This window comes from Bolinopsis microptera, chromosome 9 (assembly GCF_026151205.1).
Source record: "Bolinopsis microptera isolate Bmic1 chromosome 9, MBARI_Bmic_1.0, whole genome shotgun sequence".
Lineage (NCBI taxonomy): Eukaryota > Metazoa > Ctenophora > Tentaculata > Lobata > Bolinopsidae > Bolinopsis > Bolinopsis microptera.
Genome location: NC_087080.1, coordinates 1,035,974 through 1,048,925, shown reverse-complemented (window position 1 = coordinate 1,048,925; position 12,952 = coordinate 1,035,974). Strand labels below are relative to the sequence as shown.

The 12,952-nt window shown below is 39.3% G+C and overlaps 1 protein-coding gene across 1 annotated transcript in view; it reads right to left on the bottom strand.

Annotated features, from left to right (window-relative positions):
* Window positions 1-250: 250 nt before the first annotated feature.
* LOC134820489 (uncharacterized) overlaps window positions 251-12,952 on the bottom strand; it is a 30,996-nt gene continuing 18,294 nt past the window's right edge. Inside the window, exons 6-12 of the mRNA XM_063830886.1 lie at window positions 12,210-12,355; window positions 6,690-6,828; window positions 5,050-5,178; window positions 3,176-3,431; window positions 2,325-2,545; window positions 1,722-1,819; window positions 251-1,309 (exon numbers count right to left, since the gene is read on the bottom strand). Of these exons, the coding sequence (XP_063686956.1) occupies window positions 1,234-1,309; window positions 1,722-1,819; window positions 2,325-2,545; window positions 3,176-3,431; window positions 5,050-5,178; window positions 6,690-6,828; window positions 12,210-12,355 (1,065 nt within the window). The 3' untranslated portion in view covers window positions 251-1,233. The remainder of the gene's footprint in view (window positions 1,310-1,721; window positions 1,820-2,324; window positions 2,546-3,175; window positions 3,432-5,049; window positions 5,179-6,689; window positions 6,829-12,209; window positions 12,356-12,952) is intronic.

The window sequence follows — 12,952 nt, the reverse complement described above, 5'->3', positions numbered from 1 at the left end:
AATTTCTCCAATAATATAAAGACCGACGAAAAAACTTATAGAATTTCTTACAGTTTATTAAAACTGATGTTTTAAAAAGACTTGGATTTTGGAGCAATCCGTCATATTTCTGTCATATTTCGTAAATCAAAATGATGGCGACATATCTGAGTATCCCTGGAGATATTTCCAGAATAATAACCAACTTAATTTAACTAAAACTTAAACTTAACTTTAAGGTTACTTTTAAGGTAACGAAATAAAACAAGCATTTCATGTTTTACAGTAACAACTGAGCTGTGAATTACAGTTGGAAATAAATATAAACAAATATACTTAATGAAACCAGTCAAGGGAGGTTAAATATAGTATTTACAAATTTATTTATTGGAAGATACCAACAATCTAAATTTTCAAATGTTGTGTTTCCCTCGATCATTATAGATTAAAAATTGTCATCGGCAAAAAAAAGTTTGGTAATCTTCCGTCTTCTCTTTATTCTTCTGTTGGTGATTTTTTGTCTTTTAATAACAGTAAAATCCCAGTAATCAATCGTTTTACACCTTTTAGTTCATTATTTTCTTGCAATGCTCCTCAACATTAATATGTCGAACAGCTTGGCTGGCAACAATTGTGTCATAATCTTAAAATAGAACATTCAAAACATGTTATATATCTGGAAATGCTGATGTAAAATGTTGATTGATCATTGCAAGTGTTGTCAATACTGTTTTAACCACCAAACATTAAATAGTATGATAAAAATGAGCCAAGCTTATATTCTGCAATCGCTTTTGTCAAAGGGCCGATACCAGTGTGAAACTGTGCCGGTATAAAAGATTAAACTTCAATAACTTCAAATTTAGACGTTCTTGTCAACACCTACTCAACATTTTCAGCTACTTAGAATAATTTACTTTGAAGTAATGTCAGGTTGAGGGTTGTCAATATATAGAAAGATAGACACTCCGTGGAAGAGTCTAGAAACAGTGATAAATATAAATATCATGTGAATATGTGATTATCCTCGCTGCTAATAAAGTCTCGTCGATTCAACAACAGCACACAGGTAGAGTGTTCAGCGACTTGAAACACAAGGAAACTATATCTTGTAGTCATGGAAACTATCCAGCTTTTTTCAACGTCAGTATAAGAACAGCAACCCTGTTGCTGTATCTTGTGAGAGGTGACATGATGATATCTTGTAGTCATGGTAACTCGTGGTCATGGTAACAGAACGGTCCTCAGATTAGTTCAGCTGCCAGAGCTAGTGCTCTCCTGACCGTGCCGGGTAAAGACACTGTGTAGATTGTGGGAGAAACTTGGAGGCCTGAAAAACACATTCTGTTAGTCGCGAGTATTTTAATTTAATTTACAGCTCTCAAATATGTTTAATATTCAATAACAGGAAATGTGTTAAATACCTAGGAACCCCTATGAACATTCTACGGTTACTATAAATGGGACATTAAAGCACTAAAACTATTTAAAAGTGCTACTTGAAGGCACTTTATGTTTGAAATTATAAAAAGGTCCCTAGACAGACTAAACCTATCAGAGCGCATCAAAAGTTTTAAATTCTTTGTGGCACAATAGCCCTTTTAAAAGTGGGTACATCAAAGCAATAAAATTTAATAAAATTAGTATTGAAAGACACTAAAAGATTTTAAAAGTGGAACCTAAAGGTACTTACAACTATCTAAGAGCTGGCACCTTGAGGCATTATAAATTAATTAAAGTACCTGAAGGCACTGTCCAGTGAAACGTTATCCAGTAGCGGATGAGTGGACTTGAAGTTCTCTCTCCCGGCTTGATCCCCTTTAGGGGACAATCTCTCCGACTGAAATTAAGGGTTGAAAATGGGAACTTGCAATGTGTCATCAGACTGATAACCTGGCCAGACTTTGTCTAGTGTTACAAATTAACACCATGTTCTTTTTAAAATATAAACCATTAAGTAAAATTGAAACCATAACCAGACAAAATCTCCACCACATTACCTTCATATGTTCAGTGATAACATTAGCAATGGCAGTGGCAGTGGAGAGGGAGGTAACTAGTGGTAACTATGCTAACTATGGTAACTAGTGGTAACTAGTGGTAACTATGGTAACTAGTGGTAACTAGTGGTAACAACATTACCTTCATATGTTCGGTGATAACATTAGCAATGGTAGTGGCAGTGGAGAGGGAGTTAACTAGTGGTAACTATGGTAACTATGGTAACTATGGTAACTATGGTAACTATGGTAACTATGGTAACTATGCTAACTATGGTAACTAGTGGTAACTATGGTAACTATGGTAACTATGGTAACTATGGTAACTAGTGGTAACAACATTACCTTCATATGTTCGGTGATAACATTAGCAATGGTAGTGGCAGTGGAGAGGGAGGTAGTCGAGGAGATGGTGGGGAGGGTGAAAGGTGTGGAGATGTGGGGCACAGTGAAGCCACTTCTCGGGTGGGAGAAGAAGGAGGAGGAGAGGGAAGTGGGCCCCAGGGCTGGGGAGGAGAGTGGGGAGGAGGTACTGTATTGTGCTTCCGACTGAGGCGGACTGCCTTCTGAAAATAACAATAAGTTAAAAGTTTTATTTTAAAAGTAGAATTGTTAAATATGTTTAGCTTTTTGGTTGGATGTCTTGGAAAGAGCTGGTTTTAGTGAATTTGTACGTGGAAAATGGACGGCTGTACCAACAGAAGGCTTCATCGAGGTTATATTTGAAAATTTGCTAGAAGCTGTGAGTTTCTAAAGACCGAAATATTGCTTTTAAAATTCGGAATGCATGAACTTTTAAATTCTGCATGTACAATTAGCAGTTCCCGACAAAGAGATGACAGTTTATGAAAATTTTGACAAATTTAGAAATATCACCACATACCAGTTGATGGGATGGGCGTATTAGCGACACTGAGAGTGGTAACTAGTGGTAACTAGTGGTAACTAGTGGTAACTAACTAGTGGTAACTAGTGGTAACTATGGTAACTAACTAGTGGTAACTAGTGGTAACTATGGTAACTAACTATTGGTAACCACATACCAGTTGAAGGGATGGGCGTATTAGCGACACTGAGAGAGGTAACTAGTGGTAACTAGTGGTAACTAGTGGTAACTAGTGGTAACTAGTGGTAACTAGTGGTAACTAGTGGTAACTAGTGGTAACTATGGTAACTAACTAGTGGTAACCACATACCAGTTGAAGGGATGGGCGTATTAGCGACACTGAGAGAGGTATTAAATAGCCCCAATGTAGTGGGGATGTGAAGAGAAGTAGGGATCTTCAAGCCAAGTGCCTGAGAGGTCAGTGCGTTGCTGAGGGCTGTGTTAGCGTTGGTCAGGGCGTTGTTACCCAGCCCCAGTGAGGACCCTCCAAAGGAGGTGGGAAGTGAGACCGGAACATTGTTCATTTCAGTCTTCATCTGGAGAGGCTCCTCTAAGGCGGCTATTACCTGTAATTAGAGACTGTGAGCAGATTTAGAGACAAAATGTCAAGTTATAGACAAGTCTTGTGTGGTCTGCGATAGAATTAGCCGTGTTTAGGATCAAGAAGACGTCTTTAAGTTTTACGTTTTTGGATAAAGGCCGAATGATGGGCATAAATCGCAGAACTAAAGTCTGTTTATAAAAAAATGGTGTATTTATTATTTTTCGAGATCGATTTTGGAAAAGCCATAAAGTTATAAGTTTGTATAACATGATATGATAGACTGCATCAGCCAAATGTCATCTGGTCATTCGACGGAAAGTCATAAATGTTGAGTTAGGAAATGGATATTAAAAGCTAGCCAACAAATTAGACCGTCTAGGCTAACCTCTCCAAATAATAAGCCGATCCAAATATAATAATTATTGAGCGAACCTTGTTGATCTCTCTAGCATGGTAACCTAGTAACCGAGTAACCTAGTAACCTGGTAACCTGGTAACCTAGTAACCTAATATTCACCTTGTTGATCTCTCTAGCATGGTCCGCGGAATTAGCGGAGTTGTAGAATCCAGCAGAGCTTGTAACCTAGTAACCTGGTAACCTAGTAACCTAGTAACCTGGTAACCTGGTAACCTAGTAACCTAATATTCACCTTGTTGATCTCTCTGGCATGGTCCGCGGAGTTAGCGGAGTTGTAGAATCCAGCAGAGCTTGTAACCTAGTAACCTGGTAACCTAGTAACCTGGTAACCTAGTAACCTAGTAACCTGGTAACCTGGTAACCTAGTAACCTAATATTCACCTTGTTGATCTCTCTGGCATGGTCCGCGGAGTTAGCGGAGTTGTAGAATCCAGCAGAGCTTGTAACCTAGTAACCTGGTAACCTAGTAACCTGGTAACCTAGTAACCTGGTAACCTAGTAACCTGGTAACCTAGTAACCTAATATTCACCTTGTTGATCTCTCTGGCATGGTCCGCGGAGTTAGCGGAGTTGTAGAATCCAGCAGAGCTTGTAACCTAGTAACCTGGTAACCTAGTAACCTGGTAACCTAGTAACCTAGTAACCTGGTAACCTGGTAACCTAGTAACCTAATATTCACCTTGTTGATATCTCTGGCATGGTCCGCGGAGTTAGCGGAGTTGTAGAATCCAGCAGAGCTTGTAACCTAGTAACCTGGTAACCTAGTAACCTGGTAACCTAGTAACCTGGTAACCTAGTAACCTGGTAACCTAGTAACCTGGTAACCTAGTAACCTAATATTCACCTTGTTGATCTCTCTGGCATGGTCCGCGGAATTAGCGGAGTTGTAGAATCCAGCAGAGCTGGGGATGTTATAACCTAGTAACCTGGTAACCTAGTAACCTAGTAACCTAATATTCACCTTGTTGATCTCTCTGGTAACCTAGTAACCTAGTAACCTGGTAACCTGGTAACCTGGTAACCTAATATTCACCTTGTTGATCTCTCTGGCATGGTCCGCGGAATTAGCGGAGTTGTAGAATCCAGCAGAGCTGGGGATGTTATAACCTAGTAACCTGGTAACCTAGTAACCTAGTAACCTAATATTCACCTTGTTGATCTCTCTGGTAACCTAGTAACCTAGTAACCTGGTAACCTAGTAACCTAGTAACCTAATATTCACCTTGTTGATCTCTCTGGCATGGTCCGCGGAATTAGCAGAGTTGTAGAATCCAGCAGAGCTGGGGATGTTGTACTGGGTATTGTTCTGGTGCGACATTGCCTTGCGAGGTCGGTGGTTGTTCATCCAAACCTGAAAAAGGAGAACTTGTCATTCTAGACTCAACTCAATCTTGTAAATTATTGTGTTAGACGGGTAGGGCTGTTTCAGGGTGAGATTGTACTTTAAGTACTGTTATTCAGTGTCCATGATAAGTTATTCGAAGAACTTTGTACGTTTCGTTAAGAACTTCAGTATGCACGTGACCTAAAAACACGTGTTTTTTAATAAGCAGACTCTGCATAATCCGGGCAAACGAGCCGCAGGGGGCCACAAATTAAATGGCAATTTATCCGGTAATAGACGTGAAATAGAGCGGTTTCTGGTCTCTTGTACCAAGCAGAACCTGCACTTTGATTAACCACGTGGCATTCTTTCTCTCAATTTTAGTACTTTCTTTGGAAATTGTAATCACGCGCAGGTTCCACTACCTACTCACAGATATTTAACAGTATCATGGTACGTTACCCTGGTAACCAGGGTGCAGGTTCCACTACCTACTCACAGTTACTATGGTTACTATAGTTACTATGGTTACTACTACTCACAGATATTTAACAGTATCGATACATTAATTAATCAGATATCTACCTGAAAAATGAGAGCTAACAACGCTTTAACTGGTTTAAAACGTTTAGACTATTTAGTCGGACACTGTCGGACAAGATGACGTGTCTCATTGGACGGCCCGGGAGTTTCCAAGCAGTGATTGGTTGAATGGAGACACGTGGGGTATCGACTTTAAACCGATTAATTAGATACTTTTAGCTAGACCAATAAAGTGCAAGGTACAAATTTTCTAATCAGCGAATAAGGGGGTCTTTTAATGTGCACATGTTGCAAACTTCATGCTTGTCAGCCATCATCCCTTAACATCTCTCGTGAGTACTCTTACCGCACATCACTTTAATCATCATGTGTGGCTACTTTAGATGGGACGTCGTGAGATTCACTTTTTCTCGATCATTCCAATTTTAAATCAGACAAAAACACGGATCATAAGAGTAGTCCTCTATTATACGTATAGTTACTCTATATTACTCTATTATATTCCACAAACAAAGAATTAAAAGAGGTGTTCAAGTGTTGCAATTTAGCACCAAATGGAGGACGGTCCACTGAGTTTGGGGAGGGAGGGAAGGAGGATCAGGCTAATCTAACTGGTGAACCTGCTGAATCTAACATTTGTCTGACTATAAACTCAATTATCTGCGGTATGTTATGTGGGGGCCCCGTGCCCCTAACAATGGGACACAGAGCTACGTTCCGATGACCCAATTTCCTGGGGTCAAATAGGAAACAGGTGATCGGCACCATACGGAGTGAACAGATATTGATAATATTGATAAAGGAGCTCCTGTTATCCTATCCTGGTGAACGTGCGATTTGAGGGCGGGTTATAATTTAATTTTGCAAGTGCCGACTGGTGTTTTGGTACTGAGTATTGAGAAACAAAATGGAAATAGTTTAGGAATTACATAGAAATGGTGTAGGAACAGTAACTTAGTACTTTAGTAATATTGATAAAGGAGCTGAGAGTTTACCTTGACTTGGTAGAAGGTGAGCCCGTGTTTTTGAGCAAACTCGTTAATTTTCTCACTCTCCCCTCTCTTCCAATTGATGCTGTTTGCAAAAGATTCCAGAGAAAGTGTAGTAGCGGGGCTAAAGGAGGTCCTCTTTCTTCTGAAAATGTGAGAAAAGTTGAGAAAAAAAACAAAGCAGAGAATAAACAACATCATATTCCACGGATCAGTTTTGTGATATAGCAGATATGTACACAGAAGCAGTATACCTTATAATTACTATAGAGTGTCTAGTTTCCGTGGTATTCAGGTTTTAAAACCTCTGCGATACAAATTAGATATTATATTATATAATATCTCGAACTCCGGACCAAGTCAACTTGTACGTCGGGAATGAGCAGGTCGGAAAATTTTGACAATCAAGCTAATTATTCTGTTGTTGGAATTAAAAGTTCTGGCTTGATTTGTTCTGGATTTCAGTTGGTTGATGGTCCGAAGTTTGAGTTGTCATTGCTTCAATACAGTTGACGGGCAAAACATGTGCGCGCGGCTCAAATTTAAGCTGCGCGCGGGGAAAATATGGTCTACTGGGTAATGCGTCACTATCGTCACAATAACAAATATACCACCCGCGTGTTACATTCAAATCTGTCAACGTTTTGACTATCTTTCAGACGAACTTAAAACCATATTGACTGCTGCACTGTTAACAGACAACAATTCCAGACAAGGATTTCAGACAAAAAGAGGTACAGCTCGTGAACTATGAACCCTTATACTAATATGTACTATTTATCCTTAACCTATTAGAATTGAATGTGCCTTAGGTGACTAAATTCTAAAAGCAGGCTGACGGCAAATTTGCATTTGTGATAAAGGTTGACTAAATTCAAACTATTTTTGGACGATGATGGTATTGATAATCAGGTAGCACCGACTCAAGCACTTTATTTAGAATTGTTTGACCTTTAGACATTTAACCTATACTAATTAAAATTCAATTTTTAAAATTCTTAAGGCTGGTATTTCATGTCCGGTCAAAATGTCAGCGCATTTCAGCCTATATTAAATGTAAATACAGCCTAGGCATTAATCACTGATTAACCGATTTTAAAGATAACGACATGTATACTACATACTAATATATACATACTAATTCTAATAAAGGGCTAAAAAATCACCACCTAAAATGATTTAATTTGAAGCCATCTTTAGCATTACATCAACGTGCCCAGGTCAGCTAACAGATGAATATCACACGTCTCCCAAATACTACATACTCCATACCCAATCACCTCAACCTACATCACCTCATAATTCAACACTACCAAAACTACCCTTCTTTTTAGCGACGATCCCCCCAATAAGCTCGACATATTAGACACGCATTTAACGGCGTTACTATGGTTACGTGTCCCACCTGAAACCACCCTATTTCTCCAATCAGTTGCTGATTAACATCTCCCGTCAAATCATTTGTCTGGTAACCCCCTCATGTGTACGGGAATGACACAGAAATTATTAATAAACCCACTACCCCACTCACTTGGGTCATGTCGTTTAGTTCTATTAACGCAATATGTCAATAATGTTTAATTAGAAATAATATTGACAGTCAATGTCAGGGAATGAACATCACTTCATCATTAAATGAGGGCTTTCCTTTTGTGCTCTCTCAATCAATAAAATCCTTCCCGTTTTTTTTTTCATTCTTTCCACACGACATCAGCACAAAAATATATCAGGCTCCAATCCTACAAGTGGGGGTTACCTTATTTGGGCATCACGTGTTAAAATAGATCCTACAAGTGTTGAGAATTATTGCACGAAAATTTGGGTGATGTGCAGTAGGATAATTCATCACAGTTCCCTTGCTCCTTCATAAATACTACTGTTTATAATAATTCATCACAGTTCTCCGTTCGGAAATAGTGCGAATTCGACGACAGATTTGAACAGCCGGATTCCGTTTTTTTAAAGCCGGTAGTGCACCACACAGCACAAGGCACGTCCCCGCCTGGTGGCAAATACTACTGTGCCACTATTTTATATTTCCATTTAACAGTTCAGACTCATGTTATATTAAATATATGTATATTATAAATTTTTGGACTTTTGGTGATTCCCCCGACGTTGCACGGTTGATTTGAGATGTAAATTAAGAGGTGGTGTGAACGAATCCCTTTATTTTGTAACACGAGTGATAACGCACGGCGACTAGCTGGCGACTAGCTGGCGATTAGCTACCGGCTGCTGCTATATAATCCCAATAATTAACATCAAATATTTAGTTGCAAGGGGAACAGTAGCGGAAAGATAAGCAATAGATGTTGACAGTGTGGGTAGCTAGGTAGTTCCTGTAGGTTTATAGAACTCAAAACAATAATTAACCATTTACTGAGACTGGATGGCGTCAATTTTTTGTCGATGTCATCGGCTCCTGATCATTGAAATTAGCACATTAAATGTGCGATAGCGTCCAACTAGCAGCACTACTAGCAGGTATGTTTGAACAAACATGCACCAGTTATCATGTTATAACTGTGTTCTTGGAACTGGCTATTCTCAGAACATCTTATCAGACCTGGTTTTTAACTCCACTAACAAAGGAATTTTTCTTGAGCACCAGCTTGGCTCATCAGCCTAATTATTAATTTGCAGAGTAATTCCGGAAATAAGGGGCACATCCTCGGATTGTCCATTAACCGGAAGAAGCCAGGTAAATAGGTGCGATATACGGCCATTACCTGGCCAGTCGGCCAGGCACACGCGTGCGTACGGACCATGTTATTAAATGTTGGGAAGGAGGAAATTTGAATTAAGAAAAAATAGCAATTAATATCGACTTGCAACAGACGCAATGTAATCGGATTAGGAGCCTGTTTAGGAAGATTGGAAAAAAGTTTATAATTTTCAGCACTGATTGGCTGGGGAAATTTGTTACAAACTGGGATTAGCGGCGACGGAAACACTGTTTCACTGTGTTTAGTCTATCCGATAATGCTAATTTACTATCAAAACATTTTGTTGTGTTTAAATTTAGATCAGGAGAATTTACAGGGATTTCTATCTGCAAGATGTGTCACGTGACTTACATTATAAATGTTGTTTTTTTCGAACTTCTAGGTTTCATAGAGAAGTCACCATAATATGTAAACTTTTGAAAGACCCTTTATTCCGAGAACTCAACGTTTTATGAGCCACTGGAAAAAGAGATATTGAAATCCGACTGAAAGTGTGGGAGCTATGGGTGCTACATTACAAGATAGAAACATAATGTAGTACCAAGGTTACTTCAGGGTCATATTTATCTCAGATATCCACAAAGGCTAATAATATCGTATTCCACACCCTTTAACTTTTAATTACAGCCTGAGATCATCTGCGTAACCTTTTCCATAGTTATAGTGAATTTAAATCTACACGACTTAACATAATACCAACATAGTTATAGTGAATTTAAATCTATACGACAGTAACCAAATCAGTAACCAATCAGTAACCAAATCAGTAACCAAATCAGTATAAAACCTTATCATCATCCCAGCCATAGTTATAGTGAACTTAAATCTACACGACTTAACATAATACCAGCAAATGCAGTTTAATCTCACAACATTTCCACAGAAAATCTCTTGTTGATATGATAACTCAGCGCACCCCGCCGAAATATTTAACCCTTTAAATATTAATATTTAAACCAATACTTGGTCGTGAGTTTACAGGTTTAATTTTCCAACTTTAACATTGCTTCTCAAGAGATTGGTTCATCGATTCTATTACAACCACACACACACACACACAGTACACCGTGACCAATGATTACAATTCAACCCGAGATTTACTTTTATTTATTATCAAATCTAAACCTTTAACCCGCTCCTACTTCCGTAATAATATATAATTAAACAGTGGTGTAACCGAACAAACCATTGGGAGGAGCATCCTGAATCTCATATATATCGACTATCTATCACTGGTAATATTCACCATTTCATAATAATAACCTCCCATTGGTCCAATTTCTAAGCCTTTAAAGTTTTGGTGGCTCCATTAACACCTGCTACTAAGCTCGACAAGTCCTACAGTTCATGTTCGGTTCACCCCCACGACTCATGCACAATAAAGTGAGATTTGTATTTCAACAAATCGTATTTCGAGAAATTTGTGAGAGTAGCCCGACAACCGACAAGCCGAATTTCAACAAATTTTTTGTTGAAGGTTTGCGATTAACGGTTTGTCAGTACATGGCTCGCTGCAACCCAACATCACACAAAACACAGTCTACTCCCGGTGGTACAACCTGCTTACAGCCCTCCAACTACCATTGAATTAAGTTAATTATTGTAAAAACTCCACCAAGATATGGCACCTATTATGATAAAAAGTAACAGCTTAAACCACACCCCTGCCTCCGCAGACTATCAGGCGACCTGTCACATGACCTAAACATCCGTCTGTTATATCCCTTGCTCCTTCATAAATACTACTGTTATATCCCAGGTGTTTTGAGGGGGATATGGGGATCATATCTTGATACTATCCCATCCCAGTGGGTGTCATGCACTTATTAAATATAATTCTATAAATATTTGGATATTTGAAGACCGTGTAATCCGGTTAAAAGTAGAATAAATTAAGTCGAGCCAGCTGGAGCTAGTGTATCTTTGGAAGGGAAATATGAAGTGTTTATTGGTGAAACCCTTCTTAATCACATTAACCCTTCACATCCTGCGCCCGCAAAACAGGCCAAATATTAATCTACAAGATTTTTTGTGAGTGCAAAGTAATAAACACTGCAAAACTATTGATAATTCAATCAGCTGTTCGTTTAGTATACTATTATATATAGGGCTCTCCCCCGGCCCAATTAACCATGCTTATTTTTCCTTTATTTTTCCTAGCCATTATAATGCAATTGGGGTATAACAGGACAACTTTTTACTAGGAAAAAGTTATCGTAGAAAAACAGGCACGCGCCTCCAATCAGTGTGTGGAAAAACGGCAATTATTTGGAGCACCGAGAAATTTAACCTTGTCAATTTGGGCATAAGCTTTAGGAAAACCTCGTTAAAGTGTTAATTAAGGATTATTGAGTATTGATTGATACCGGGCAGATGGTCGGGGAGGTGAAACACAATGCTACCTTTTTCCATTGCGATTATTGGGTGAAATAGAAGGAGAATTGAGGTTGATGAGCAAATAAAGAACTGATAATAGTCGTGCGAAAAATTTCTGCCAAGCAAGATTACCGTTTTATATGAAACATTGTCTGATGTAAAAAATACAATAAGATTTGTAATTGCTGAGACGGTCGGAACACTGGTAGAAGGCGGACAATGGTACGTAGGGTCCAATAAATATCAGATGATATTTTTGAACTATGTTACCAGTGGTTCGGAACAATCAGCCGGACAGAATACCGTACTGACACAACAAAACAGGCGACTATAAAGCATCTAGTGTGGCACATAATATAGTGATCAAAACAACACAAAATAAAAACACAATTGAATCAGAAAAACAGTTAACAGGCCTCACCTCTGTCCGATAGGTTTATGCTGGCTATACTTTGCTGCCAGAAGTTGAGCCGCCGTGTTATCCAGGCTCCTCCACGGCCTCAGGTCACCCTTGCTGGTCTGTTTGAATTGAGGTAGAGCTGGAAGAGCTGGCCATTCTCCTAGCACCTGAGCACACAGTCGGGTTAATACGGTTACTAGGTTAACGTGCTATGGTTACCAGGGTAACGTGCTATGGTTACTAGGGTAACGTGCCATGGTTACTAGGGTAACGTGCCATGGTTACTAGGGTAACGTGTCATGGTTACTAGGGTAACGTGTCATGGTTACTAGGGTAACGTGTCATGGTTACTAGGGTAACGTGTCATGGTTACTAGGGTAACGTGTCATGGTTACTAGGGTAACGTGTCATGGTTACTAGGGTAACATGTCATGGTTACCAGGGTAACGTGTCATGGTTACCAGGGTAACGTGTCATGGTTACCAGGGTAACGTGTCATGGTTACCAGGGTAACGTGTCATGGTTACTAGGGTAACGTGTCATGGTTACTAGGGTAACGTGTCATGGTTACTAGGGTAACGTGTCATGGTTACCAGGGTAACGTGTCATGGTTACCAGGGTAACGTGTCATGGTTACCAGGGTAACGTGTCATGGTTACCAGGGTAACGTGTCATGGTTACCAGGGTAACGTGTCATGGTTACCAGGGTAACGTGTCATGGTTACCAGGGTAACGTGTCATGGTTACTAGGGTAACGTGTCATG